Raw genomic sequence first — 25,295 nt, 5'->3', positions numbered from 1 at the left:
TGTCTCCCCGCAGCCCCACAGAGAGCTGAGGGGGTGCCACCTGCCTCGTATATGCTCTTCCCGGTCAGGCTCCGCCAGCGCACCAATCCTCCACAGAACGACCCCAGGAGCGGTTGCAGCCTTTCCCCGGAGCCTCCCGTGGAGCAGCTGGCGGCGACAAGCCAGCGCTGCCGCCCCCGGGAACGGTGAGACCCCGTGGCCGGTCTCGGAGACGCTCTCACACGCCACCTCCCATCAGCGCAGACGTACACATGGACATGACTAATCGTCCCTATCCGCCGCGCGCGCGTTAGGGGATGCGGAGCTCTACTCAAGCGAGGGAGAAAGTACCGACTGCCCCCCCCCCCCCCCCCCCACGCGGTGCTAAGGTAGGCGGAAGGGTCGGTAGACGAATGCACACTGGCGATGTGCGAGAGGAGAGACACGTGGGAAGGGAGGGGGCGGTAGATGAGCGCATTGCGTCACGTCACGTGGTGGGGGGGCAGCTTCGCGCGTGGAGGAAGAGAGTGAGTGAAGTCGGTCGCTCACGTGACGCTCACGTGACGGCGGTGGGCGCCGCTGCTGTTGCTGCTTTGTGAGCACATTGGGCAGGTATCGCGCGCGCCTGCAGGAAGGAAGGAAGGTGGGGGGGAGGAGAGGTGTGGAGAACCTGCGCGCCCAGGGGAGGCCCGGTGTTTCCCCCCTGCTCAACCGTCCGGGGACGAGCGTTGCTCCCTCAGCGGCCTGAGGCCCCCTGGACGGGCCTGCCGCCTGGGGCTGGTTCTCCGTCCTGGTAGAAGCTTTTGTCAGGCGGCGGGTGTCTGCTAGGGTCGCTCCTCCCCGTCGGGCCTGTCGCCTTTTCCTGGCTGTGGGGGGTGGGTGGGGGCGTGAGGGGAGCTGGCTGTGTCCTACTTTTCCTGGCGGCTGCCCAGGGGAAGCTTTGCCCTGCCCTAGATTGCACCCCTTCCTCTTCCCCTCAGGGGTGTGGGTAGGGGCCGCTGAGTAGGCCGCGTTTCCGGGCAGCTTCTGCCCTGCTGCAGCCCTGGCTCGTTTGGGTAGGGGGAGCCGAGCCGACCCCCGGTGGGAGCCAGGAGAGGTGGGTTAGCTTTCAGTCCTTTTTTGTTCTGGGGAGGAGGGTCCTGCTTCTTATTCCCCCCCTTGTATATCATCTCGTTTCTCTCTTGATGGGTTCGTGTTTCTCCCTGCTCCATGGGCTTGGGGGTGTAAAGAAAGGGGAATGCAGCTGGATACCTCAGAGAAGAAGTGGAGCTGGTGGAGGGGGGTGTGCATTTGGTTCCCTTCATAATCTTTAGTCAGGCCAAAGGAGGACTGGCAGCATGGGAAGGAAACAAGTGGGTGAATAACTATTGATTTGTGCTTTCTGTAGGGCTTCCATGTTGTCTTTCCCTATCTCTCTTGCTGGTGGGGTGGGGTAGGGCACCTGTGTCATAGCTACAGAATTCACTGACAATAACATCTTGGCAGCAACAGTAGGTTGCTTGATGACATGACAATGAATGAACTGTTCTCTCTGTTAACCTTTTCTACCTAGTCCTTCCTCACCCCTGCTTATGTGTGCTTGCTGAGAATTGGAAGTCAGGGCAGGGCTTTGCTATTGGACTGGCTTATATTGCATTTATAAACAAAAAAGAAAACTCTTCTGTGTTTGCTGTTGTTACTGAAGAAAATTACAGCAGGAAAGTGAACTGGTAGAAACCCTTCTGCAAGAAACTGGATGTAGAAAAGGACCTGGTGCACCTTTGAACCTGATGGCAAGGATCTGAACTCTGCAATGTGAAATAGATTCAAAAATATGTGTTGAAATGCCTGTAGTGCTGTCGAATGCCACTTGAGAGTTGTTCAGGGTGAACCTGGTTTGAAGCTTCTTGTGTTAACATCAGGAGCATGGATGTGCAGAGCCCTATTAGTTACATTAAAAGGAACACACGGTCTTGTGGAACAGAAACTTAGGGGTTGGTATGGAGCTATGTAAGGGGAAGCTGATGAGGGCCAGCTTGCCTCATCTAGCTACCAAGCAGCAATTGGTCCCTAGTCATCTCAATTTGAGAAAATGCTGAATTCTTTTAATACAGTAGCAGGTCAAGGCTATAGCCTCTGGGGCAGTGGTGGCTGGTGAAATGGAGGGGTTGTCCTGATATGAGAGCAACTGTTTTATATTGATAAGGTAAATTGGAGCTGAATGTGTGTGAAGGAAAGGGAGAGGGAGGATGTGCAGGCCTGGAGGAGCAGTGCTTGCCATTGCAATGGAGCCCTTTACAACAAATGGCAGTGACAGCCTACTGAGGCTTTGCTTTTTTTTACTAAACCCTTTTAGCAATTCCCTTGGTTATATCGTGTTCTCTAGTGGAATCTGGGTTTGGATTCCTACCTCAGTATTTATACCTGGGCCTGATCTATCTGTGGTGGTTTGATGTAGCTTCTTTAAAGAATTTATTATTCATTTTATACTAGGTAACTTGAAAACAGGCAAGGCTAAATCACTTTGCAGTACTAATGATGTTTGGGACTTCTGGAGGATTACACTGAGAAACTGGATTAACTGGTGTAAACCAATTTTTATGTACAGTCTGGAAAATGAACCAGCTTTTGTGTTTTTAATGTCAACAGTCTTGGTAACTTGAGGGAGGGAGGGAGGAGTGGGAACTGGGCAAGCTCTCTTCTGTTTTGTTCTGGTTGCAGTTTTATCAATATATTGATTTAAAAAAATGTTTATAGTAATAAAAACAAAGGCATGGAAATTCAGAAATTTAGACTGTTTCACTTGCATTGTTTTGGCCAGTCTTTAAAATATTCCTGGTGCCATGAGTTGTAAAAGGATTTGACCATTTGAGGGGACTTTGGAGTTACAGACTCGCCACTAAAATTTAAGGAAGCTAAGGGAAAACCCAACAAAAATACCTTTTCTGTTACCAGCAGCTTTTTTTTTTTTTCAGTTCTTCCAATTTTTAAGTTATTCTTAGAAGCAGATTTTTTGGTGTTTTATATTCCGTGGACTTTTTTTAATGTGAGACTTTCCTCATATAAAACATACCAAAAAATGGCATTCTATTTGTTGTTAGTGTTACCCTAGTGATACTGATGGTAGCAGAATAGTATGCTGATTGATAGTGCTTGAGAAATGTATGTATCATAGACTGTTAATACTCTGTTAATAATTAGTATTGATAATATTGCTCTTAATAGCAATGTTTACTTGCAATTTCAGTAACGTTTAATACCAGTATTTGGAATAGGTTCTTCATGAAAGAATATGAATGCAAATGTATATCTTTTATTAATCTTTTTATTTAACTTTGTCTCTTATTTGATTAAAGCACATGAGCAGGTCTCTGAAGACCTGTGTTCTGCACTTGGGTTTGCAGCAGCCTCAATATGCCCTTGGCAAAAGAGAAGCCAAGTGACTTGTCCCCTTTAAGATGACAGAGTAAAGAAATTCAGTGTTGTATTTGTATATTTCAAAACTGTTGAATGGAAGGTGCTAGAGGAAATTACAAGTAATATGCACTTCAGTGTTGTTATTCTGTAAGAGCTTTTTGTTGATTTTTTTTTTTTTTTTTTTTTTTTTTTCTCTGATACAATCTGCTCATTTGTAGCCTATTGCATCCTCTTGTTTTTCAGAGAAGACCTAGTTTGGACTTGTACTGTTTTTCATATAACTTCCCTAAACAGGTTATGTTCGTTAAAGTGAGAGCCAGAATGAAAGGCTGTGAAAGTAGCTCCTTTGCAATTACTTACGGTTCATATTTTATGAAAATTGTACAAAGGGTTTCTCCATTATGTTCTGACATGGAAGTCCATGCTTTTTAATTTTGACTGTCTAAACTGGCAGTTTGTTGGAACTCCCCACCCACCTGGGTGGTACAAAAGTAAATTGCAGTTTTGGACCGTGAATTTTAAATCATTATAACTACATTCAAACACATCTTTCTTAAACAAAATAGGAACCATTACAATCAAAACATTTTTGCCAAGGAGAAATAAATTCGTTTATTCCTGTAGTGTAAAAATTCGGGCTTTGGCATTTGACGAACTTTAGCAAAGCACAGAATCGTAGAATGCCCGGAGTTGGAAGGGACCCACAAGGATCATCGAGTCCAACTCCTGTCCCTGCACAGGACAACCCCACAATTCACACCATGTGTCTGAGGGCATTGTCCAATCACTTCTTAAACACTGTCAGGCTTGGGGCTGTGACACCTCCCTGGGGAGCCTGTTCCAGTGCTCCAGCACCCTCTGGGTGAAGAACCTTTTCCTAATGTCCAACTTAAACCTTCCCTGGCACATCTTCCTGCTATTCCCCCAGGTTTTGTCATTGGTCACCAGAGAGAAGAGATCAGCACCTACCCTTCCTCCTGTTGTGAGGAAGCTTTAGACTGTGATGAGGTTTCCCCTCAGTCTCCTCCAGGCTGAAGAAACCAAGTGACCTCAGATGCTCCTTGTACAGCTTCTCCTCCAAACCCTTTACCACCTTTGTAGCCCTCTTCTGGACACTCTCTAGTAGCTTTATATCCTTTTTATCCTGTGGCGCCCAGACCTGCACACAGTGCTCCAGGTGAGGCTGCACCAGAGCAGAGCGGGAGAATCACCTCCCTCGCCTGGCTGGCAATGCTGTGCTGGATGCACCCAGGACACGGTTGCCCTCTTGGTTGCCAGGGCATGCTGTTGGCTCATATTCAACATACCATCCACCAGAACCCCCAGATCCCTCTCTGCAGAGCTGCTCTCCAGCCTCTTGTCCCCAAGTCTATATGTACAGCCAGAGTTGCCTTGTCCCAGGTGCAAAATCTGGCACTTGCCCTTGTTAAACTTCATACGGTTGGTGATTGCCCAGTTTTCCAGTTTGTCCAGATCCTTCTGCAGAGCTTTCTGCCCTCGAGAGTGTGTCAATAGCTCCTCCCAATTTTGTTTCATTGGAAAACTTATTTAGTATTCCCTTGAGTCCTGTGTCCAAGTAATTTATGAAGACATTGAAGAATACTAGCATTTTCTGAATCCTGCTGTTTGTGGAAGCATTTTTCCCAGCAAAAAGTTGTCAAAATGCTTGAAGAAGTGGTAGTTGGTTGGTGAGAGGTCAGGTGAATATGGTGGATGAGGTGAAACTTTGTAACCTGATTTGTGCAGCTTTTGAAGCGTTGGTTGTTTGATGCGTGGTCGAGTGTTGTTGTGGAGAATAATTGGGCCCTTTTTGTTGACCAGTGCTGGCTGCAGGCATTTCAGTTTTCGGTGCATCTCATGGATTTGCTGAGCATCCTTCTCAGATGGAATGTTTTTGTGCGAGGGCAAAAACTCATGGACTCCACACAATCCAATATGAATTCAAGCGAAACCATTTATTACAGAAACAAGCCTCCTTATATATGCGGTTATTTCCTGATCACACGTCCACGCTCCAAGCATGCATTAGCTGATTGGATATTGTCCATGTTCACGAGCTGTCCACGCGCCCGAGTCTCACTGCTAATAGGTCTGTTGATTTACATCCTGTTGAGGCCCTGTTACTGTAGAACTTCAAAAGAATGATTTTTTTTTTTTATTTTTGGTCAGCTCATGAGGCACTTATTGAGCTTTTTTTACCTTTCGAAATTGCTTCCCATGCCAAATGACTGTAGAATGGTCAATATTGAGTTCTTCGGCAACTTCTTGTGTAGTTGTGAGGATCAGCTTTGATGATTGCTTTCATTTGGTCATTGTTAACTTCCCATGGCCGGCCATTTTGCTCCTCATCTTTAAGGCTCTTGTCTCCTTTGTGAAACCTCTTGAACCAGCACTGCACTGTACATTCATTAGCAGTTCCTGGGCCAAATGTGTTGTTGATGTTATGAGTTGTCTCCATTGCTTTATGGCCCATTTTGAACTTGACTAAGAAAATCGCTCAAATTTCCTTTTTTGTCTAAAATCATTTCCATAGTCTAAAATAAATATAAAATTTGCAGCAAGTAGTAAGTCAGTAGTAAAAAAACAAAGCGAGAAATGTGGATTAAAATGATGTATGGAATTACAGAATGTCCTGAGTTGGAAGGGACCCACAAGGATCATGGAGTCCAACTCCTGTCCCTGCACAGGACAACCCCACAGTTCACACCATGTGTCTGAGGGCATTGTCCAATCACTTCTTAAACACTGTCAGGCTTGGGGCTGTGACACCTCCCTGGGGAGCCTGTTCCAGTGCTCCAGCACCCTCTGGGTGAAGAACCTTTTCCTAATGGCCAACCTAAACCTCCCTTGGCACATCTTCCTGCCATTTCCCTGGGTTTTGTCATTGGTCACCAGAGAGAAGAGATCAGAACCTACCCTTCCTCCTGTTGTGAGGAACCTATAGACTGTGATGAAGTCTCTCCTGAGTCTTCTGTTCTCCAGGCTGAAGAAACCAAGTGACCTCAGCTGCTCCTCATACAGCTTTTCCTTCAAACCCTTCATCAATTTCATAGCCCTCTTCTGGATACTTTCCAGTAGCTTTATGTCCTTTTTATACTGTGCCACCCAGAACTGCACACAGTGCTTCAGGTGAGGCCACACCAGAGCAGATTGGGACAATCACCTCCCTTGCCTGGCTGGCAATGCTGTGCTTGGTGGACCCCACAACACGGTTGCCGCCTTGGCTGCCAAGGCACACTGTTGGCTTGTGTTCAACTTGCTGTCTACCAGAACCCTCAGATCCCTCTCCGCAGAGCTGCTTTTCAGCATCTCGTCCCCCAGTCTGTATGTACAGCCAGGGTTGCCGGGTCCCAGGTACCAAATTTGGCACTTGCCCTTGTTGAACTTGATGTGGTTGGTGATTGCCCAGTTCTCTAATTTGTCCAGATGCCTCAGCAGGGACTGTCTTCCCTTGAGAGTGTCAACAGCTCCTCCCAATTTAGTGTCATTGGCGAACTTGCTTAGTATTCCCCCGAGTCCTGTGTCCAAGTCATTTATGAAGACATTAAAGAGCACTGGCCGTAAGATGGATCCCTGTGGAACCTTGGTAGTGACTGGTCACCAGCCTGACATAACCCCATTTACTAGAACCCTTTGAGCCCAGCCTGTCAGCCAATTGCTCACCCACTGCACTGTGTGGTAATCCAGCTGTATGTTGGCCATCTTGTCCAGGAGGAGACTGTGAGAGACAGTATCAAAGGCTTTACTGAAATCCAAAAAATCACGTCGTCAGACTTCCCTTGGTCAACTAGGTGGGTAACCTTGTCATAGAATGAAAATAATTTGGTCAGGCAAGGCTTTCCCCTCATGAACCCGTGCTGGCTTGGACCAATGACTGCGTTGTCATTCAGATGTTTTTCAATAACTCCCAGAACAATCTTCTCCAGGATTTTGCCAGGAAATGAAGTGAGGCTGACAGGCCTGTTGTTGCCAGGGTCATCCCTTTTGCCCTTGTAGAATGGGACAACGATGTTTGCCAGCTTCCAGTCATCCAGGACTTCTCCAGATTCCCCGGAGCATTGAAAAATCTCAGAGAGAGGTCTTGTTATGACATCAGCCAGCTCTTTAAGTACCCTTGGATGAATATCATTAGGCCCCATTGACTTGTACAGGATTCACTGCTCCAGCTAGATCCCTACAAGTTCTGGATTGATTTGGAGTGTATTGTTCATGCAGCCATGGGTCTCTAACCCAGGGCTACGGGGCCCCCCAAGTCCATCATCAGTGTTGAAGACTGAGGTGAAGAAAGCATTAAATGTCTCAGCTTTGGTTGTGTCCCTGTTAATAAGGTGACTGTGCTCATCAAGTGTTAGTGTTAGTAACCAGTGTTAGTTCCAGTTTGCCTTTTGTCCTTAAGATATTTTAAAAGCTCTGTTTATTGTCCTTCACAGCATTGGCCAGCTTCAATTCTATCTGAGCTTTGGCCACACAAATTTCTTCCCTGCAGTGGCGAGCAGTGTCTCTGTAGTCCTTCCATGACACCTGACCTTGATTCTACTGACCATATAATTTTTTTTTCACCATATTTCAAGAAGGTCCCTGTTCAACCAAGCTGACTTTTTGCCTCACTTTCTAGATTTTTGGCATTTTGGGATTGCCTGGTCCTGTGCTTTTAGTAGGTGGTACTTAAGAAATAACCAACATTGATGGACCACAGCACCTTCAAAAACAACTTCTCAGGGAATCTTACTAAGTAGTTCTCTGAGCAGTCTGAAGTCTGCTCTCCTCATATCTAGTGTTAGGGTCTTGCTGTCAGTTTTCCTCCCATTAGCATAGATTTTGAACCTGACTGCTTCGTGGTCACTGTAGCCAAGGGAGCTACCAATTGCCACTTCTGCCGTGAGACCCTCTCTGTTAGCAAGGTGGTACCTTTCCTGGTTGGTTCCCTTAGTACCTGTACTAAGAAGTTATTGTCCAGATGGTTTAGGACCTGTTGGTGCCAGCTGTGTGATATTCCCAGTTGACATCTGGCAAATTGAAGTACCCCATAAGGACAAGGGCAGATGACTTGGAGGCATCCCTTAGTTCCTTAAAGAATAACTCATCAGTGCCATCATCCTGGCTGGGTGGCCTATAGTAGACTCCCATAAAGACATCCGCTTTACTTGTCTGTCCCTTAATCCTTACCCAGAGGCTCTCAACTTTGCCATCGCCAACTGCCAGCTCCATGTATTCCAGCTCCTCTGCTACATACAGTGCCACCACCCCACCTTGCCTGCCCTGCCTATCCCTTCTGAACAGCCTGTAGCCATCCATCATGGCACACCAGTCACAGGACTCATCCCACCAAGTTTCACTAATACCAATTATCTCATATCCCTGGGACCGGGTCAAGGCTTCTAGTTCATCTTGCTTTTTCCTCATGCTGCATGCATTTGTGTAGAAACACTTCAAGTGTGGTTCATTGTGCCCTTCACCTCGTGGCACAGTCTGAGGAGTCTCACTGTTATGCACCTCCTCAAGCTTTGGTGTGCCATCCCACTGCTCATCTCTGAGTGGTCTGGTACTGCTCCCTTCCTGCTTCTAATCTAATTTAAAGCCCTATCAGTCAGCCTTGCTAGTGCCTGAGCAAACACCCTTTTCACCTTCTGTAAGAGGTGCATCCCATCAGATGTTAGAAGATAATCAGTTTGATTTAAGAATGTATTCCAATATCAAATGGCAAATTTGAGCAATGCAAAAACTGCAATTTCTTTTGTACCAACTAATGTGCAGTATTTCAGTCCAGGTTAATACATGCATGGGTGGACTTTGAGGATTTTGTTGGTTGTGTTGTATAGCCCCTTGAATTCTCTGTGAGGGACTGGACACATATTTTTAAAGTGTTCTGCAACCATCTGATCAGTGTCCAAAGGTGGATGGGATTTACTGGTGCAGCCATGGGGATTCCTTGCTGCCTTTCCTCATACATCATCTGTATGTAAGCAGCCTTTTGTATGCCCCAGACAGTGACTGTTTTTATGACTTTAAATAGACTTCTTAATATGATTGGCTGCTGTCGTGCAATTTCCTCTACTGCGTCAAACATTTTAGCATCTACTTCGCTTAGAGCAGAAATTTGTGCACTGGTGTCGATTAAAAAGGTTACAAGTGCATGCTTAGGACTCACTGTAGATGTAATCAATAAATCTCCCCATTTTGTGCATGTGAGCTGTCAGATATAAATCCATCCTCCTTTCCCCTGCTCACTACTAGGGGATGGAGGTTTTAGTTTCCCTGTTTCTGGGAGAGACTCTGGAAGTCCCCTTATCGAGGTAGTTATGTCAGGATTCACTGGCAGCATCATTGGGGATTCACATTTGGGAATCAATTTTCTTTCATGTATAATTTGCAAGCAGTCTGCTTTGTGTAACAATTGATCAGGTGTGCCAGTGATTGCCAAGGGTTCTCTCCCAGTTAGGGATACAAGCAACATATACTTTGGTTTAGATTCTTTAGGGAGGTGACCATACTCTTTTTTTCAGTTTGGCCAGCTCCGTGGCAGTGTAAGATGTTTGCTTAGTTGTAATGTGAGGGTCAGTATGCTCCTCATTGATTTGATTTATTTGTCGGATACTTTTCTCCTCTAGCTCCCACTCCCTCAGCACTCCTGTGTTTTTTAAACATTCATTTAGAGTAGCTTTTAAGGAGCGGTTTTCTTCCCTCTCTTTTTCTAGTTGTTGTGAACAATTTTCTAACTGTTGTTCTAAACGGAAGGTATTTTTTTGCAAAACCTGCACCAGATTTTCAAGGGATTCTATAATTTTACTTTCATTACTATGTTGCCTGAAGTGATCTTCAATCGCTGCTACCAGGCTGGCTCCTAGTACAGCACACACAATAGCTCTATCCCTATTTGATCCAGACTTAGTCTGTAAAGAAATCACTCAGTCCACTACACTGTAAATTAGCCCAATTATCATGAGCCCAGTCTTCTCTGGGTACGGAGGGTCGAGCCCCATACTTTGCTAAAAGTGTGTAGAACGAGTCTTGACCTTTTACTAACCAAAAATCTTATTTATTAGCTTTTTCAGTCATTCTTATTACGAAGGGGTGGAACTCACTCTGGGAAGGCACAACTTAGTTACAAAAGCCACAGCAACTGCTGTGTCACCCTTCTCTTTCATGAGTGGTTGAAGGGGCCAAAAATCTGCTACGGGGAGGCTCAACTTAGCTACACAAACACACAAGATTGCCCCTTCACTCTCCCTAGCAGACAATTCTTACCAACATGAGAGCAACACCCCTTTTGGACTTTTGGTTTGATTCTGAGAGACAGAGGCCTCTATACTACTTGCACTCCTCTGTTTCCCAGAATCCCATCCTCATTGCCAATTTAATGTCACGGTCCATTCGGTGATGGACTTGTGATGGTTTGTTTACTTTGATCTTGAAGCGCAAAATTAAGGCAACCAAAATGCCAAGGGGTTATAATTCAATCAAACAGTGTTACTTTATTATTTTGCCCGTAAACCAGCACACAATAGCGAGAGAGAGTAAGAAAAGGGAAAAGAAACAGGGGAAAGAAAAAGAAAAAAGTAGGAATGAGGATTGCTTTACCACCAGATGAGTTCCAGAGGCATCCCTCTGGTCTCTGGTCCCGTAGAGTCCTGCTGGTCCTTTGTCGTGGGTCAGGATCCTCTGGTGGGGAGATCTCAACGATGTCCATTCAGGAGTCATCTCTTATGCTTCTTCACCCCCCCCTCGCTCCCATTGTTTTGAGACCAGTCTCCGCCTTGGTTTTGTGACCCAGGCTCAAACTGCGCAGGCTCAAAAAGTCTTCGCCTCTCTTGCCAGAGCTTGTCTGTGCTTGTGTGGCCTGCATTCAGGAGTCTTTCTCTGGTCCATTGGGTGACCTCAGAACCCTTGGCAAGCTTCTGAGCATGCTCTTCTTTGTTGGCCTTTGCTCAAGGGAGGAGGTGGGGGACAGGTGTGACTGAGGCAGCAGGTGAGAACACATCTTCTGGATGGCAGCTATTGTCCTTGGGTGGAAGAGACCCACATAACAATCCCTTTTAGGAGGCGGGGGCTAGCTTGGCTGAAGCAGCAGGGAAAGTCCATACAGCAGTCATTGTTAGCAGTAGCCCTCCGGGTTGGAGAGACCTGTGCAACACAATGCTTCTCCTCAAGCCTCTCTCTAAGTCATTGTCCATCTGTTCTTGATGGTGGTGTTCAGGCAGATACTATTCTTTGGACTGAATCTTACAGGAACCTTAGGTGTGTCTTTACAAAGTCAGTCCTGGTTTGATGAACTGCATTGAAAGTGAGTAATGAAGTAATGCTGGGAATGATGGGAGGAGGAAGGGGTCTCTGTTCTCTGCATGCCTTTTGGCTGTTAAATCTGTGTGGTGAATTATTTGGCACTGCGACTGTGTTTCAGTCTTTTGAACTGGTGTTGCTCTGTTAGTGTGTAGCAGCCGGGGCTTCAGTAATGCAAAATGAAAAGTTGTGAGATTGTTTTGCATCTTATTTCTCCTGGTATTCCTATAAATGCATTTTTGTTCTGCATTTATGGGTATACGTAGTGTAACATTGACAAGTTACCTTTTTTTCCAGAAGTTTATATATGAACAGACATGCTGTGAAATACTTCTTCTTTTTTTTTTTTTTTTTTTTTTTTTTTTTTTTACAATAGACTCTTAATTTTTTTTTTGAGGGAGAAATGTTGAAGGGGAAGGGGATAATTATTCTTCTGGCACTCTAATGGTGGGGAATGTTAGCTCTGTTTAGAGATTCACTTAGTCCTTCTGTTGATTAAAATGAGACTGTTAGCACCTTTTACATTTCCTGAAAAATCTCGACTTCAAACTTCTCAATTTCTCTGTCAGGTGAAGTGACCTCACATAAGCATAGCTCAACCACTGTGCTAAAATTTGCTAAAATCTATATTTAAACTCATTTTATTATTGTTAAAGTCTACAAGCATTCAGCTGAAGATAACACCTACGAGACTGAAAACAGGGCTTTACATTAGGTTGGTTTATCCAAATGTATGTTTGGGTATATTATGATTCTATTGTATTTTATACTAGTATGGTATTTATGGCTCTGTGTGGAGCTTTGCTTTCTTGAAATCTTAAAGACTAGCTTGTAGGAAGTGGTATGCTTAGCTCTTCCAGGACTTGTTGTGAATTGACCTTCCAAGCAGCTCAGCTTCTGGGATGTATCATATCTTGTTGAAATACTGACCTACAGTATTTAGCCTCCACCCCTCTTTTTCAGAAGTTGTATGTATTTTTAAAATGACCCTAACTTCTGATTAAAAGAAAAAAAGGTGGAAAGATGCCCTCATCATCATTTACTTTTCAAAAAACTGTATACAATTTTATTAAGTTTCAGACCACTTAAATAAAAACAAACACACAAAAAAACACTCCCCAAAAGCTCATCTTAAAGAAGATGCTGTGAATATTTTCTAGTTGTATTTAAATTCAAAACATCACAGCTCCAAGAGTCTGAAGGTTAACCAAAACATTATCATATGTTTCTGGAACTTAGGCTTTCAAGTATTTTACAGCAATCAAATATCTAACTAAAGCTCTGGAAGAGTTCAGCCAAAGAAATACTGGTTTACAGCATAAGAATTTTAGATTGACATCAGTGTGTTAAAATATCTGCTGACAAGTGAGTTCCAGATAAACATTTATTTATTCTTAGTTGCCTCTGAAGTAAAATTACAGACTTTTGTGGATTGACATTAGTGGTTTGTGTTGGTTTTTTTTTTGTTTGTTTGGTTTTTTTTGGTTTTTTTTTAAACTCACCAGGTTTAATCCTAGTTTTTCTTCTCACTTAATGTTATTGTGCTCCTTGGGCTCTTTGTTTTATTCCTTCCTTTCTTTTAATTTGATAGGAATTGTGATAATTCACTTGAACAAAAGTTTTTGTTCTCAAATGTACTTGTATAATTAGCATATACATTAAAGTATAAACTGATCATCTTTCATATGGAAGGCTTTACTCTTGGTGCTTTGTGTTTTGGGAATTTTCTGGGTTTTATTCTTTGTGTATATAATATTTGAGAACTTAGAATGGTTTTAGGGGAAGTTACGTCTCTGGCTTTGGGAATGAGATTATCTATTTAAACGTGCTTTTTCCTTCCCTTTCTTCTTCCTCTGGCAAAAAATTCTGAAAAGAGCACAAAATCTTTTTCTTGGATGTATTCATAACTCTTCAAATGGACTTTCATTAATAAATTGAAGTAAAAATTCTACTCCTTAAAGTTACTGTTCTCAGCAGCTGCATATATACTCAGCCATGTTTAAATGCAGTGTATTGAAAGCTGGTTTATCCCATTCTATTAGTCTCTTGCATTTTATCCTGCAAAGAAATTCCTGTGATTTAGTTGTGATCTCACAATAACTTTCATGACAACAAATCTCAAAAGCCAGACTTCATGGTAAGTTTCTTTTGGGATATCAAAACTAAGGTCATGCTAACACCTTCTGCCTTAGAGTTTTAGAGCAAAGCAACAGGGTTGGTAAGTATTGTTTTTCAAATTTTAGACATGGGAAATTGGAGAGACCAAAAGGGCAGTATCCGCTTATGAGGTTTGTATGCTTACAACAAAATACCCCTGAGCCCCTGCAGAACTGCAAGTTTCAGTGTCCTGAAGGTGAGGCACTGAACAGCCTTTTAGCATTTTACTTTCTGCTGATTAGAGCTTTGGGTGAATGCTGTCATCTTAACCATGTATGTGTCTCAGACTTATTGCTCTTATCAGAGAAAACATGTAGAATGACAAGTTGCATTTTTCCTTCTACAAGTTTTATGTTGACCTTATTCTAGTGAATCAAGTTCTTGCTAGTTTTCAGAAAGCCATGTTTTGGGCAGTGTATTCATTGAACTTGAAAAACAGTCTTTCTGTTTTTAAATTGAGAACACATTTAAATCATCATAATGTTCTGCATTTTAAACTTGACCACTGTTGCTTTCTCAGTTTATTTATGGTGTCATCTCAGTTTTTACAGCAGATATGTTTAACGGTCCCCTGTTGTGCTAGAATTTTCACATAAATTTCTGTAAATGACTGAAAATTATTTTTGTGATTAAAAAGCTGTTACTTAAGTTTGTAATGCAATTTTTAAAACTTGTAATATTTTATCTTGGTTATCCCTTGCTCGCTCTTTGCTCCATTTCTGTGTAGATACAGCTTTTTTGTTTGCTTGGAGAAAATTGGTGTTTACAACACATCTGCTGAAATGGTTTTAAAGATTGTCATTGCCAAAGCATTTGTTCAGTGAAGTTTTTATAGATGCAGTATGACCTGTAAAGGTGATACCTGTAGTATTTTAATGCTATTGCTAGAATTGAACACCATAGTTAGCAAAATGTGTATTCCAGATGCAATCTCAGAATTCATATGTATACCGAGAGTGAGGTGCTGCAATTAGTATGAATAAGCTAACTGTTTCAGAAACTAAGATGTGCAAGACCCTTTTCTTTTGAAATGAATAACTTGATCTTGCAGCAGAGTGCTCGGTCTTTTAGACTGATGGTAAAATAGACAGGTAACTAATATCTTGTTTGGATATTTTAGAAAACAGGGTTTCTACTTAGGCATTTTAATGTTGTGTTGCACAGTACATAAAGCTGATATATGTCTGTGGAATCAGGGGCTGTTAGTTTAGTACAGCATAGTAATGAATGACCCTGCAGAATACAAAAATAAATTTTAAAATAAATGTAAGCTTTAAGAAAATGAGTGAATAAATATCTGTGAAAAGGAATTTCTTAATGGTCTATCAATAGGAAGGAAGTTTTGAAGAAAAACTTTATTTGCTAATTCAGATTTTGTAAACTTTAAAAAAATTTTTTTTGCATATTCTTCAGTTTTACTATAAGGTAGTCTGGCTTGGAAAGAAATGGTGGAGGAGAGTGAGAACCTCCTACCAGAGACAGAAAATGCATGGCAGCCAAACAACACTTCAGTCAGTCCAGGCTTCCAGAAAAAGGTAAAGATGGGCAGCTGGAACAGTGACTGTGGGTCTAGAAGAAGCCTAAGGGTGTTTTTCCCCCAGTTATGTTGTAGAGAAAATAAATACTGAATTAAGTGCTATAAAAATGTGGGTAATTTGACATGATATGTGAGTAACTTGTCTATTTGGTATCTTCTTTAAAAAGATTAAGAAACTAGGAAGCAGGAAATAAATTTCGTTTTACTTTTTTAATGTTAAACATGTGGGAACAGCCTGGATGACTTTGTGATTAATTGTGTGGAGGGCACTTTACCTGCTCCTTTCTAGTGTTGTTGTATGTTTGGGGTTGTAAAGATTGTTAATCCTTCATCTCTTTGGATAGTTTGGTATTGTTTAGGTGTAGGTCGGATAGAAATGGCTTTGTGGAAAATTCTAGAATAATGGAATAAGAATAAGTGAATTTACACCTGACACCAAGTTGAGAAGTTGTGATCATGAGAAAAAATAATGCTCAAAATAAAGTAGGAAAACCTGGGGTAAAATCAAGTTTTCTGACTGAAGCAGGTCAAGATGAGGTTTAGTATCAAAGGAAAATAATAAAAACCACCTTGTTTCAAGCTAGACAAAATGCTAACCCTGGTTGTGACCACAGAAGGAGCAATCCAGAGTTGGTAGAGAAATAAAAATTATCTCTTATGGCTTTCAGTTCTTGGTACTGTTTCTGTGGCTGCTCTTCTCTGAGCACCTGACAAAAAGTTTGAAACAGGACTCAGCTTCTTGCATGGTTTCACTTTGGAAAACTAAACTGAACCAAATGGCCGTGAGTTTTCATCAAGATTTTATGCACAGTAAAAGCATAAGATTGTGAAGGAAACCTTTAATATACTTTCTTAGAAATTATTGTTCTTTTTCCTTCTTCTGGAACTTTGTGTTCAGTCATATATGTCACTGTGAAAAAATTAAGTTTTTTATTTTGATGGATTCTCCTCTTGCCTAAGATGAACCTTGAGAAATGTCATAATCTAGGGGAAAATTATAGAGAGATATTCTAGAATATCTTGCTTTATTTTAAAAGAGTTTCTGTAAGAAACAATTATTTTGCAAATATAATAGGCCCAGGCAGGATCTCTCAGCAAAGCATATTTTAATAACGATTTTGCAAGACCGGGTGTTCTACCTCAAGGTAAGCACACCTAATAGGGCAAAAAGCCCCTGCTTATCTCCCCCCAAAATCCTGGCTGCAATTTCCCTCCCCTGTTCCCCATTGGTTGGGTGCTTCAGGGTTTACAGACTATCCCGATGCACACAATCCCCTTCCTCTTATCAATCTATTTAAGATATGGATTCCTGGTACTTGGGCTACACTTCCCCCCCTAAATTAACTTGTCAATACAGATATCAGTATGTATACAGGTGTCAGTACATCACAGTATCACAGTATGTTCTGGATTGGAAGGGACCTCAAAAGATCATCTAGTCCAATCCCCCTGCTGGAGCAGGAACGCCTAAGTGAGATTGCACAGGAACATGTCCAGGTGGGTCTTGAATGTCTGCAGAGAAGGAGACTCCACAACCCCCCTGGGCAGCCTGGGCCAGTGTCTGTCACCCTTACTGAGAAGAAGTTTCTTCTCAAATTTAAGTGGAATCTCTTGTGTTCCAGCTTGATCCCATTACCCCTTGTCCTATCATTGTTTGCCAACGAGAAGAGCCTGGCTCCATCCTCATGGCACTCACCCTTTATATATTTATAAACATTAATAAGGTCACCCCTCAGTCTCCTCTTCTCCAAACTAAAGAGCCCCAGCTCCCTCAGCCTTTCCTCATAAGGGAGGTGCTCCACTCCCTTAATCATCTTTGTTGCCCTACGCTGGAGCCTCTCCAGCAGTTCCTTGTCCTTCTTGAACTGAGGGGCCCAGAACTGGACACAATATTCCAGATGGGGTCTCACCAGGGCAGAGTAGAGGGGAAGGAGGACCTCTCTCGATCTACTAACCACTCCCCTTGTAATACACCCCAGGATGCCATTGGCCTTCCTGGCCACAAGGGCACAGTGCTGGCTCATGGTCATCCTGTTGTCCACCAGGACCCCCAGGTCCCTTTCCCCTACACTGCTCTCTAATATGTAATTTCCCAACCTGTACTGGAACCTGGGGTTGTTCCTGCCCAGATGCAGGACTCTACACTTGCCCTTGTTAAATTTCATCAGGTTATTCCCCGCCCAACTCTCCAGCCTGTCCAGGTCTCTGATGGCAGCACAGCCTTCTGGCGTGTCAGCCACTCCTCCCAGCTTAGTGTCATCAGCAAACTTGCTGATAGTACACTCTATTCCCTCGTACATATTCCGGGAAGAGACTGTGTATTACATTAAGAATTCATAGTCCAATGTCTCTCAGTCCTTCCCTCCTAAATTAAATTGTAAATACAGCTATCAGTATGTATACAGGTATCAGTATATATTCCGGGAAGAGACTGTGTTTTACATTAATGATTCATAGTCCGATGTCTCTTGGTCTTTCCCCCTGCTGGGGTCAGGCGCCAGGTCCTCAGTTATGTAAAAACAACAGTTCTTCATTAAATGTTCCTTACAGATTTTTTCAGCAAGACTCCTGTTTTTCTTTGGTTTTCTGAATATGTGAGCATATTACAAGCAGTGATCTGTACTGGTGATCTTCCCTCAGTATCTAGTTCAAGGAGTAGGGCTCTGTACAGGTACAGGAATGATAACTGAGCTCTTTGGTGTTGCTACTAAAACTCTGAAGCTGGAATAAAAAATCTGATATCATGATGTTTTTAGCACATTTTATATCTATAGCCTTACTGATTACTTAGTGCATTTGTTTTTATATTATTTGTGGCTTGTAATTTAACCCTTGCTTTTTGTTGTGTTGTAATGTGATTGATAAGTGTCACAAGTCTGAATTAATACTCCCTTCCAAAACTTATTTTTATGGTGGCACTTTCTACTTTGTTCCTCGTTGTCAATTATAGTGTGAATTAACTAGGTGCTCCTTTGAGTGTGTTTCTGCCAGTTTAAGAACATCACAAATGTCTGCTCTTGCTCAGCTATTTTTAGTCATCCTGTTGCTTGCATCTGTTTCTGTTTAAAGAATTCCTTTGGAAGTTGTTCCAGGAGAATGCAGTTTGGGGACATGGGAGGGAGCTGGAGGGGGCAGGGAGAGCACAGACAGTGAGTGTATTTGTGATCTGGCAGCAAGGTGTTCAACATCAAGTGCTGCTTCCTGTGTGTCACCTTGTTTACAAGAACCCCATTCAAAGTGAATTCCCCCATCTGGATATTGTCCTGGCTGTGTGGCTCCCACCTTGTGTTAGCTATTTCTTTCTGCCATTTGGAGCACCTGGGTTTTAACTTGAATCTTCTTATTTGGTTTGGTTTTCTGTGTAAACAACAATTTTAGGGATTGTTTAGATATGGGGTGTTACATCAGAGTGAATAGCTGAAAAAAAAGCATTTCTGTAGTTTAATAGCCAACGCTGACAGTTCCCAGTACTTGTGTTTTTCCCTGCTCCTGTTACAATTCATCATCTTTTTTTGTTCTGGTACCAATTTAATCTGGATTAGCTTTCCTAATAAGTTGTGTTTTTTGAAGGTTTTTTTTGTTATTTAACAGTTACTATTTTTCCCATTTTTTTGCTGTTGCATGAATTAATGGTAATGATTGAGGGAGGCAATCTACTGAAAGTTTTTGGTGTGTGGATTGTTTGTTTTTTTTTTTTTAAACTGTTGTGTTTTACAGTTGGTACTATTGACAAACTGCAAGCCTGAAGTGTCCTTGATATATGCTTGTAGCTCATGTTCTATGTACTGACTTTGCTCAAGCTTAAACTGTTTCAAAAGTGTCCTGCTAACATTGTCACTAGAGGTATGGGGAACAGTGGTTTTGAGACAAGTCAGTCACAGTTAATACAGGAAGGTCATATGTCCTGTGCAGTGTACTTCAGTCTTATCCGAGATGCTTTGGCTACTTAAATTTTTTTTTTTTTCCTTGTGGTAATTATAGCTTAACCAGAGTGTGACCTGAGATAATATGTTCTTCTATGTATTCTTTGAAAGGAAATCTATAACTTGTTTAGTTTGCATTCTTCAGCTGTTTCCCTGTTTCCTCGCCTCTCTATATATATGTGTGTGTGTGTTTGTGCTCTGACCCCTGAGTTCATCTCAGATAGAGTGGAAAGCTGTGCAAATTATTACAGAGAAGCTTTGCCTTGTGATTTTTGTGATTTTTATTTTTTTTTATTTTTTTTTTTTTTGTGTGTGCGTGTGTAGAAGGGAGCCATCTGACAAACTTCCAAGTCACCCAACCCTGTCTTCCTGGACGAGGGGGTCTGGATTTCCTCCTTTTCCCCTCAGAGGGGCTGCTATAAGTTTCAGTGAGCTGGCAGAGGGAGCAAGCCTTCTCAAGGTGGGGCTTTTGATAGGGAAAGGATGGACATATAAATGTTGTTATTCCTCTGAAAGTGAAATTCAAAGATGACCAGCAAAAGCATAAAATATTTAGTTGTGTGTACAAAATCATTAAAGATTGCTACTGGTGGCTAAATTGCTTTAGGGTAGTTTGAGTTTAATGACTGAAACTGAATGTAGACAGATACTTCTGTGGCTCGGGGAAAGGACTATATTCTAGATTACCATAAACTGTGTTAGTCAGGCTGTCCTAATGTTGGCTGATTATAGCCTCCTCTTGTTTGGATAGAAGCACCTCAAAATTTTTATAAGTGCAAGTGACTGAATGCTAACAGGTATCCAAGAGGCTGGGCATCAAGGCAGAGTCCCTTCCTGGGAGTTTTGGTGGCGTGTTGTTGTTTTTTGGTGTGTGTGTTGTGTGTTGGTTTTTGGTTTTTTTTTTTTTTTTTTTTAAATGCCTAGAAGGCATTTTTAATGTGTTTTTTGTTTGGTGGTGGTGTTGCGTGCAGAGGGCCTGACCAGGATCAAGTCTTGTTATACTGGATCCCAGGTAAACAAAATGTGACACATCACGTTTTACCAATGTTATAATGGTGCATGGCTGCTGAAATGCAGGTTCCCCCTTTCCTTGTGAACTTGATCCCTGTCCCTCATGTCAGATTCAGCAGTTGTATAGCCATGTAGTTTTCCACTGCATAAGCTTATTCAACTGACTTATTGTTTTGTTTTAGAGGGTTTATTTTGCTCTTGGGCCAGCTCACTGAACCCACTCCCTCTGCAGCTGCAGGATGGTTAGTCTGATTAAAGGGAAGTAGCAATGTTATGTGGTTAAGGAGTAGGGAGCAGGAATGCCATTTCTGGTGACAACTCACAGTTGTGTGGTATTAGATGTGAGCTGAAATTCACAGAATGTTAGGGATTGGAAGGGACCTCAAGAGGTCATCTAGTCCAATTCCCCTGCTGGAGCAGGAACACCTAGATGAGGAATTTTTAAAGGAATAAATGGTTTGTTTTCTATCTGCACTACAGATTGAACTTTGAATATAAAACCAGGTCCCAAATGGGAACTAAAATTCTTGTTGTGATATTTTTCTTTTTTGGTCCCAAACTCTGCTCAGCTGTCTTCCATCTGTGTGTGACTTCAGGAAGGCTGTGTTGGTTCTGGCTGCAGAGGGTAATGATTTTCAACCTTGAAAAACCTGCCAGTTCAGTTTTTTCCTCAGCTGCAATAAAGCTTTCCTTTAGTTAATGTTTTTTTACAAGCTTCCTGGTTAATGCAGTATATAATTCAGTCTGAGTATTCGTTGCAGGGAGTTACTAGGTTGTAGTTCTGCTGGCTGCTGCTTTGTTGGAAGGAAGTTGTAGACAGTGTAGTGCCCTTTCACTGGATGCTACTCAGGAAAACTTAGGAGGAAAAACACTGAGAGGGTTTTACCTTTTCTGGTTTACTTCATTGATTCTTCCATTTTTTGGTGTCAGGAGTATGGAGCCAGGCTCTTCTCCATGACAACCAATGATAAGATAAGGGGCAATGGGTATAAACTGGAACACAGGAGGTTCCATTTAAATTTGAGAAGAAACTTCTTCACCATGAGGGTGATGGAGCACTGGAACAGGCTGCCCAGGAGGGTTGTGGAGTCTCCTACTCTGGAGGCATTCAAGACCTGCCTGGACACCTTCCTGTGTAACCTCATCTGGGTGTTCCTGCTCCGGCAGGGGGATTGCACTGGATGAGCTTTCGAGGTCCCTTCCAATCCCTGACACTTTGTGATTCTGTGAGACAAACCCAGAAAAACAGGTATGAAGAAATTTGCAATACTGATGGTTCTTTACCACTGAATGTAGCAGTGACAGAATAAATAGCAAGTATATTGTATACTGACTTGACTAGTATTTTCTTTTTTCTCCTTAGGATAGAAAATAAGAGAGCAGAGGACTCAGAAATAGAGGTGTTCCTTTCATCCGATAGTAAGAGGAAGTAGAGTGTTTGCATGGCTGTGCAAGCACCAAGAACCACATCTGACCCACTGTAGTCTCTCCAAATCTGTGGCAAAAGCAGCAGATTTTCGGTGCAGACAGGGTTTTCCTGAGCCAAGGGAACACCAGGGCAACACTAGGAGCCACCAACTCTCGCAAGAGTCACTGACAAGACCTGGGCATTGATGGGGCAATGGTGAACATGCCTACAAAAAGCAGCCTAGGGAGCACGAGCAACCAGGAGTGGGATGAGGCAGTTTGCATGGAAGGGCGCACAGGAAGGGCTGGGAAGCTCTGCCAGCTTGACCAGGGGTTATGGTGTCCACCCTGCAGAAAGCCATGGCATCTGTAAGGTCAGCAGCCACGACTACTGATGCAACTACCCAAACTGAGACCTGGTGGGAAGATGCTGCCACCCAGGTGTCAGGCTGCAGGGTGTGCCTTGCTCTTAAACCAATACTGGATGGCAGCAGTGAGCACAGCTGTGGGAGGCGTGCCCAGGGAGAGGAACTCCTCTGCTTAGTGAGGGAGATCTGGGAGGAGGTGAGTAGGTTGAGGAGTATCAGGGAGTGCGAAGGAGAGAGACAGATCACTGGAGTTGCACTCTACCTTCCTTGAGGCAGGCCCAGCAGGTAGGCAGGGTACAGGGGACTCCCTACCCTCTCTCTACATGGTGGAACATAGTAAATCAAGGGATAAGGTGCAATGGCAGCATGTTTCTGTCTGGTGCAGAAGTAGAAGGGTATCTTCTGTGACTACCCCACCTTCCAAGGTTACCTTGCAAAACAGGTATGAGGCTTTGCAAGTGGAACTAGACATCAGTGTTGAGGAAGGTGGTTCAACTAAGTTGGAGGTGCTGCAGAGAAGTAAGCCTGCACCCTACATCAAAACAGCTGCTGTAAAGAACAAAAGGCAGATTGTGGTTGTAGGAGACTCCCTTCCAAAGGGAACAGAAGGTGCTATGTGCAGACCAGACCTACTTCCTAGGGAAGTCTGCTGCTGCCCTGGGGCCGGGGTTAAAGATGTGAAGAGAAAACTTCCTGCCCTGGTAAGGGCCTCAGATTATTATCCTCTACAAATTTTTCATGTAGGCAGTGATGAGATTGAAAAGGGAAATCCAAAAGCCATCAAGAGGGAAGTCAGGGCCTTGGGAGAACTGGTTAAGGAATTAGGAGCACAAGTAGTGTTTTCCTCTGTCCTTCCAGTTTCAAGGTATGATGAGGGGAGATACAGGAAGACCCACCAGATCAATACCTGGCTGCAGGACTGCTGTCAATGGCAGAATTTTGAGTTGATCATGGGTGGGTTTACCTGACATCTGGCCTGCTGATGACAAATGGGATGCAGCTGTCTGAAAGGGGAAAAAGGATCCTTGGGCAGGAATCAGCAGGGCTCATTGAAAGAGCTTTAAATGCGATTTGAAGGGGGAAGGGGAGAAAACCAGCCACAGCAGAAACATCTTCAAGGGCAGCATGCCATCATTTAAGGGATGGGGTGCTAGCAAGGCCCTTTGGTCTGCTGTCTCATTGGAGGTTTGGGATAGAGGGCCGTGCGGTAGAAGAGACACAAGAGTAATAGATGTGTTAGATACCAGAGAAGTGCCTGGTCTTGCTAACCAGGTTTTTAGCAGTCTGAGGATTGCCTTGGTTGTGTGAAAGATAAAGACCTAGGTTGAAGTTGGTTAGGCTTCTCTGATTTTAGTGCAATTGTCTTTTTTGTTTGTTTTTAATACCAGTGAAAGTTGAATTTGGGGAAATTTAGATTCCTCCTTCAGAAGTTTCTCTATGAATAAGGGCACTTGTTGCCTCTGAAGTTTGAATATTTATAAAGAAATCATGAGGGCATGTCCACTGGATGTTTTTTGGGTGTTGGCAGGTTTTGATTAAAGCTAGGATAATTACTAGTATATACTAAAATATAAAACATGTCTGTTAGGTAGAGACATTGGGATAATAGCAAAGATAGATACTGTGAGATTAGAAGATTTTTTTTTAAATAATGTTAATGATATTACTTTCATGATTGAAACTTCCTTTACTAGTGGAAAACATGCACTGTTCAGTCCCCCTTCCACATTATGCTTTTGAGAGGGGCTCTGAATACGTGACCAGCCTAACTCCAGTGTTTTGAAGATCAGCACTTTTTTCCTCTTCCAAAACAGTGCTGTCTTTTATTTCTAAGAACCTATTTGTATATTTCTTTGTTTTCCTTTATATGACATCTGCTTGGAAATACTAATCCTTGAAATGAACCTTTTTTTTTTTTTTTTGGTGGTGGTAATGAGATGTATTGATTTCTGTAGATTGAGGTGTGTTCTTAGCCAATTATAGATTGATTTGCCAGAATAATAATTTCAACTAACAACTCAGTGGGTTTTAAGAAAGGTGGGTAAGAGTGTCCCGTCCCACCAGATGGGAATAGGGATGAGTTAACTCTCAACATGACACATGCCCTGTCTCACCAGGTGAGATCAGGTGTGAGTTAACTCTGGATATTTCTGTGCAGTAATGTGAAGTGAAAGACAGACAATCACTCCAGAGGTCCAATTCAATTATAAATTTACTAAAAGCACTTGGTGGACTACAAATTATAGTGATTAGTGGCTTGGCAAAAGTATGTTATAATATCACAAAACTTAACAATACATTGACAGCAAAAAACCCCCTAAAAACAGTGGGTTGGCAACAATTAGTAACTATGATGCAAAACTTAACAAGACTTTAGCAGCAGAATTTACAATGATAGCAAAGAAGAGAGAGAAGAAAAAATGAGGTAGATACGATAGACTAAGATATCAGAGAGAGAGAGAGAAAGAGTAAGATATCACAGCTCCACAGGTGATTGGTCCCGCAATATCCTCTGGAGGGGGATGGACTTCGGTCACGCTGTGCAGCATATACACACCACACTTCATGTCACACCCAAGGTCATTTTATAACCCAGTTCATTTACATGCAGGTGGTTCATCTCCTCCCTCTGTTTGCTCTTAATGCTACTTAGGAAGACTCCTCTGGAAATGGGTCTGGGGTCTTCAAACGAGGGGAAAGTTCACAGTACTGACCAGAAGTGAGTTGTTTTGCCCATCAGGGGTAGCTGTTGGTTCGTGTTTTTTTCTGGTAACTGGTTGTCTGACAGATGGTTAATTTCTATCATCCCGATTAGGCCATGAGGCCTTCACAGCAACAGTTAATTGCCCTTATCTTACAAGGTGTCTGCCTTCACAGCTATCTATCTTTTCTGCCCAAAGTATCAATCACAAAACCTTGGGAAAGAAAAGACAAGGTGTCTGCCTCCACAGTCATAAAAAGTAGATGTTTAAGGCATAACATCATTCTTTGTTCTAGTTGGGATGGGAGGAGTACTTCAAGGTTGTCACAAAGAGTATTCACTTGTTTATTCAGTACACTTTGCTAACACAATTGGAAGTGTACATGTGAGTTTATATGTTTGTGCTGGTACTCTGGCCACTCCCAGCAATCCTCCTTTTTTGGTAAAATATGAGAGCATACAGATAGTACAATTTCTCTCTTCTGTGGTGTTCTGTCAGTGATGCAGGCCTACTCCTAGCCACCAATGCTCTTCCTGTT

General features: G+C 42.8%; 1 protein-coding gene across 2 annotated transcripts in view; it reads left to right on the top strand.

Annotated features, from left to right (window-relative positions):
- The first annotated feature begins 551 nt into the window (after positions 1–551).
- The window catches only part of LOC308051366 (ubiquitin-associated protein 2-like), a 131,974-nt gene continuing 107,230 nt past the window's right edge, over positions 552–25,295 (top strand). For both annotated transcript variants that reach the window (XM_080361750.1, XM_080361749.1), the window contains exons 1-2: positions 552–591; positions 15,223–15,344. In XM_080361750.1, coding sequence (XP_080217876.1) covers positions 15,299–15,344 — 46 coding nt within the window. In that variant the 5' untranslated portion in view covers positions 552–591; positions 15,223–15,298. The remainder of the gene's footprint in view (positions 592–15,222; positions 15,345–25,295) is intronic.

The sequence above is a fragment of the Nesoenas mayeri genome, assembly GCF_963082525.1.
Source record: "Nesoenas mayeri genome assembly, chromosome: W".
Lineage (NCBI taxonomy): Eukaryota > Metazoa > Chordata > Aves > Columbiformes > Columbidae > Nesoenas > Nesoenas mayeri.
This window is presented reverse-complemented; position numbering and strand designations above follow the sequence as displayed.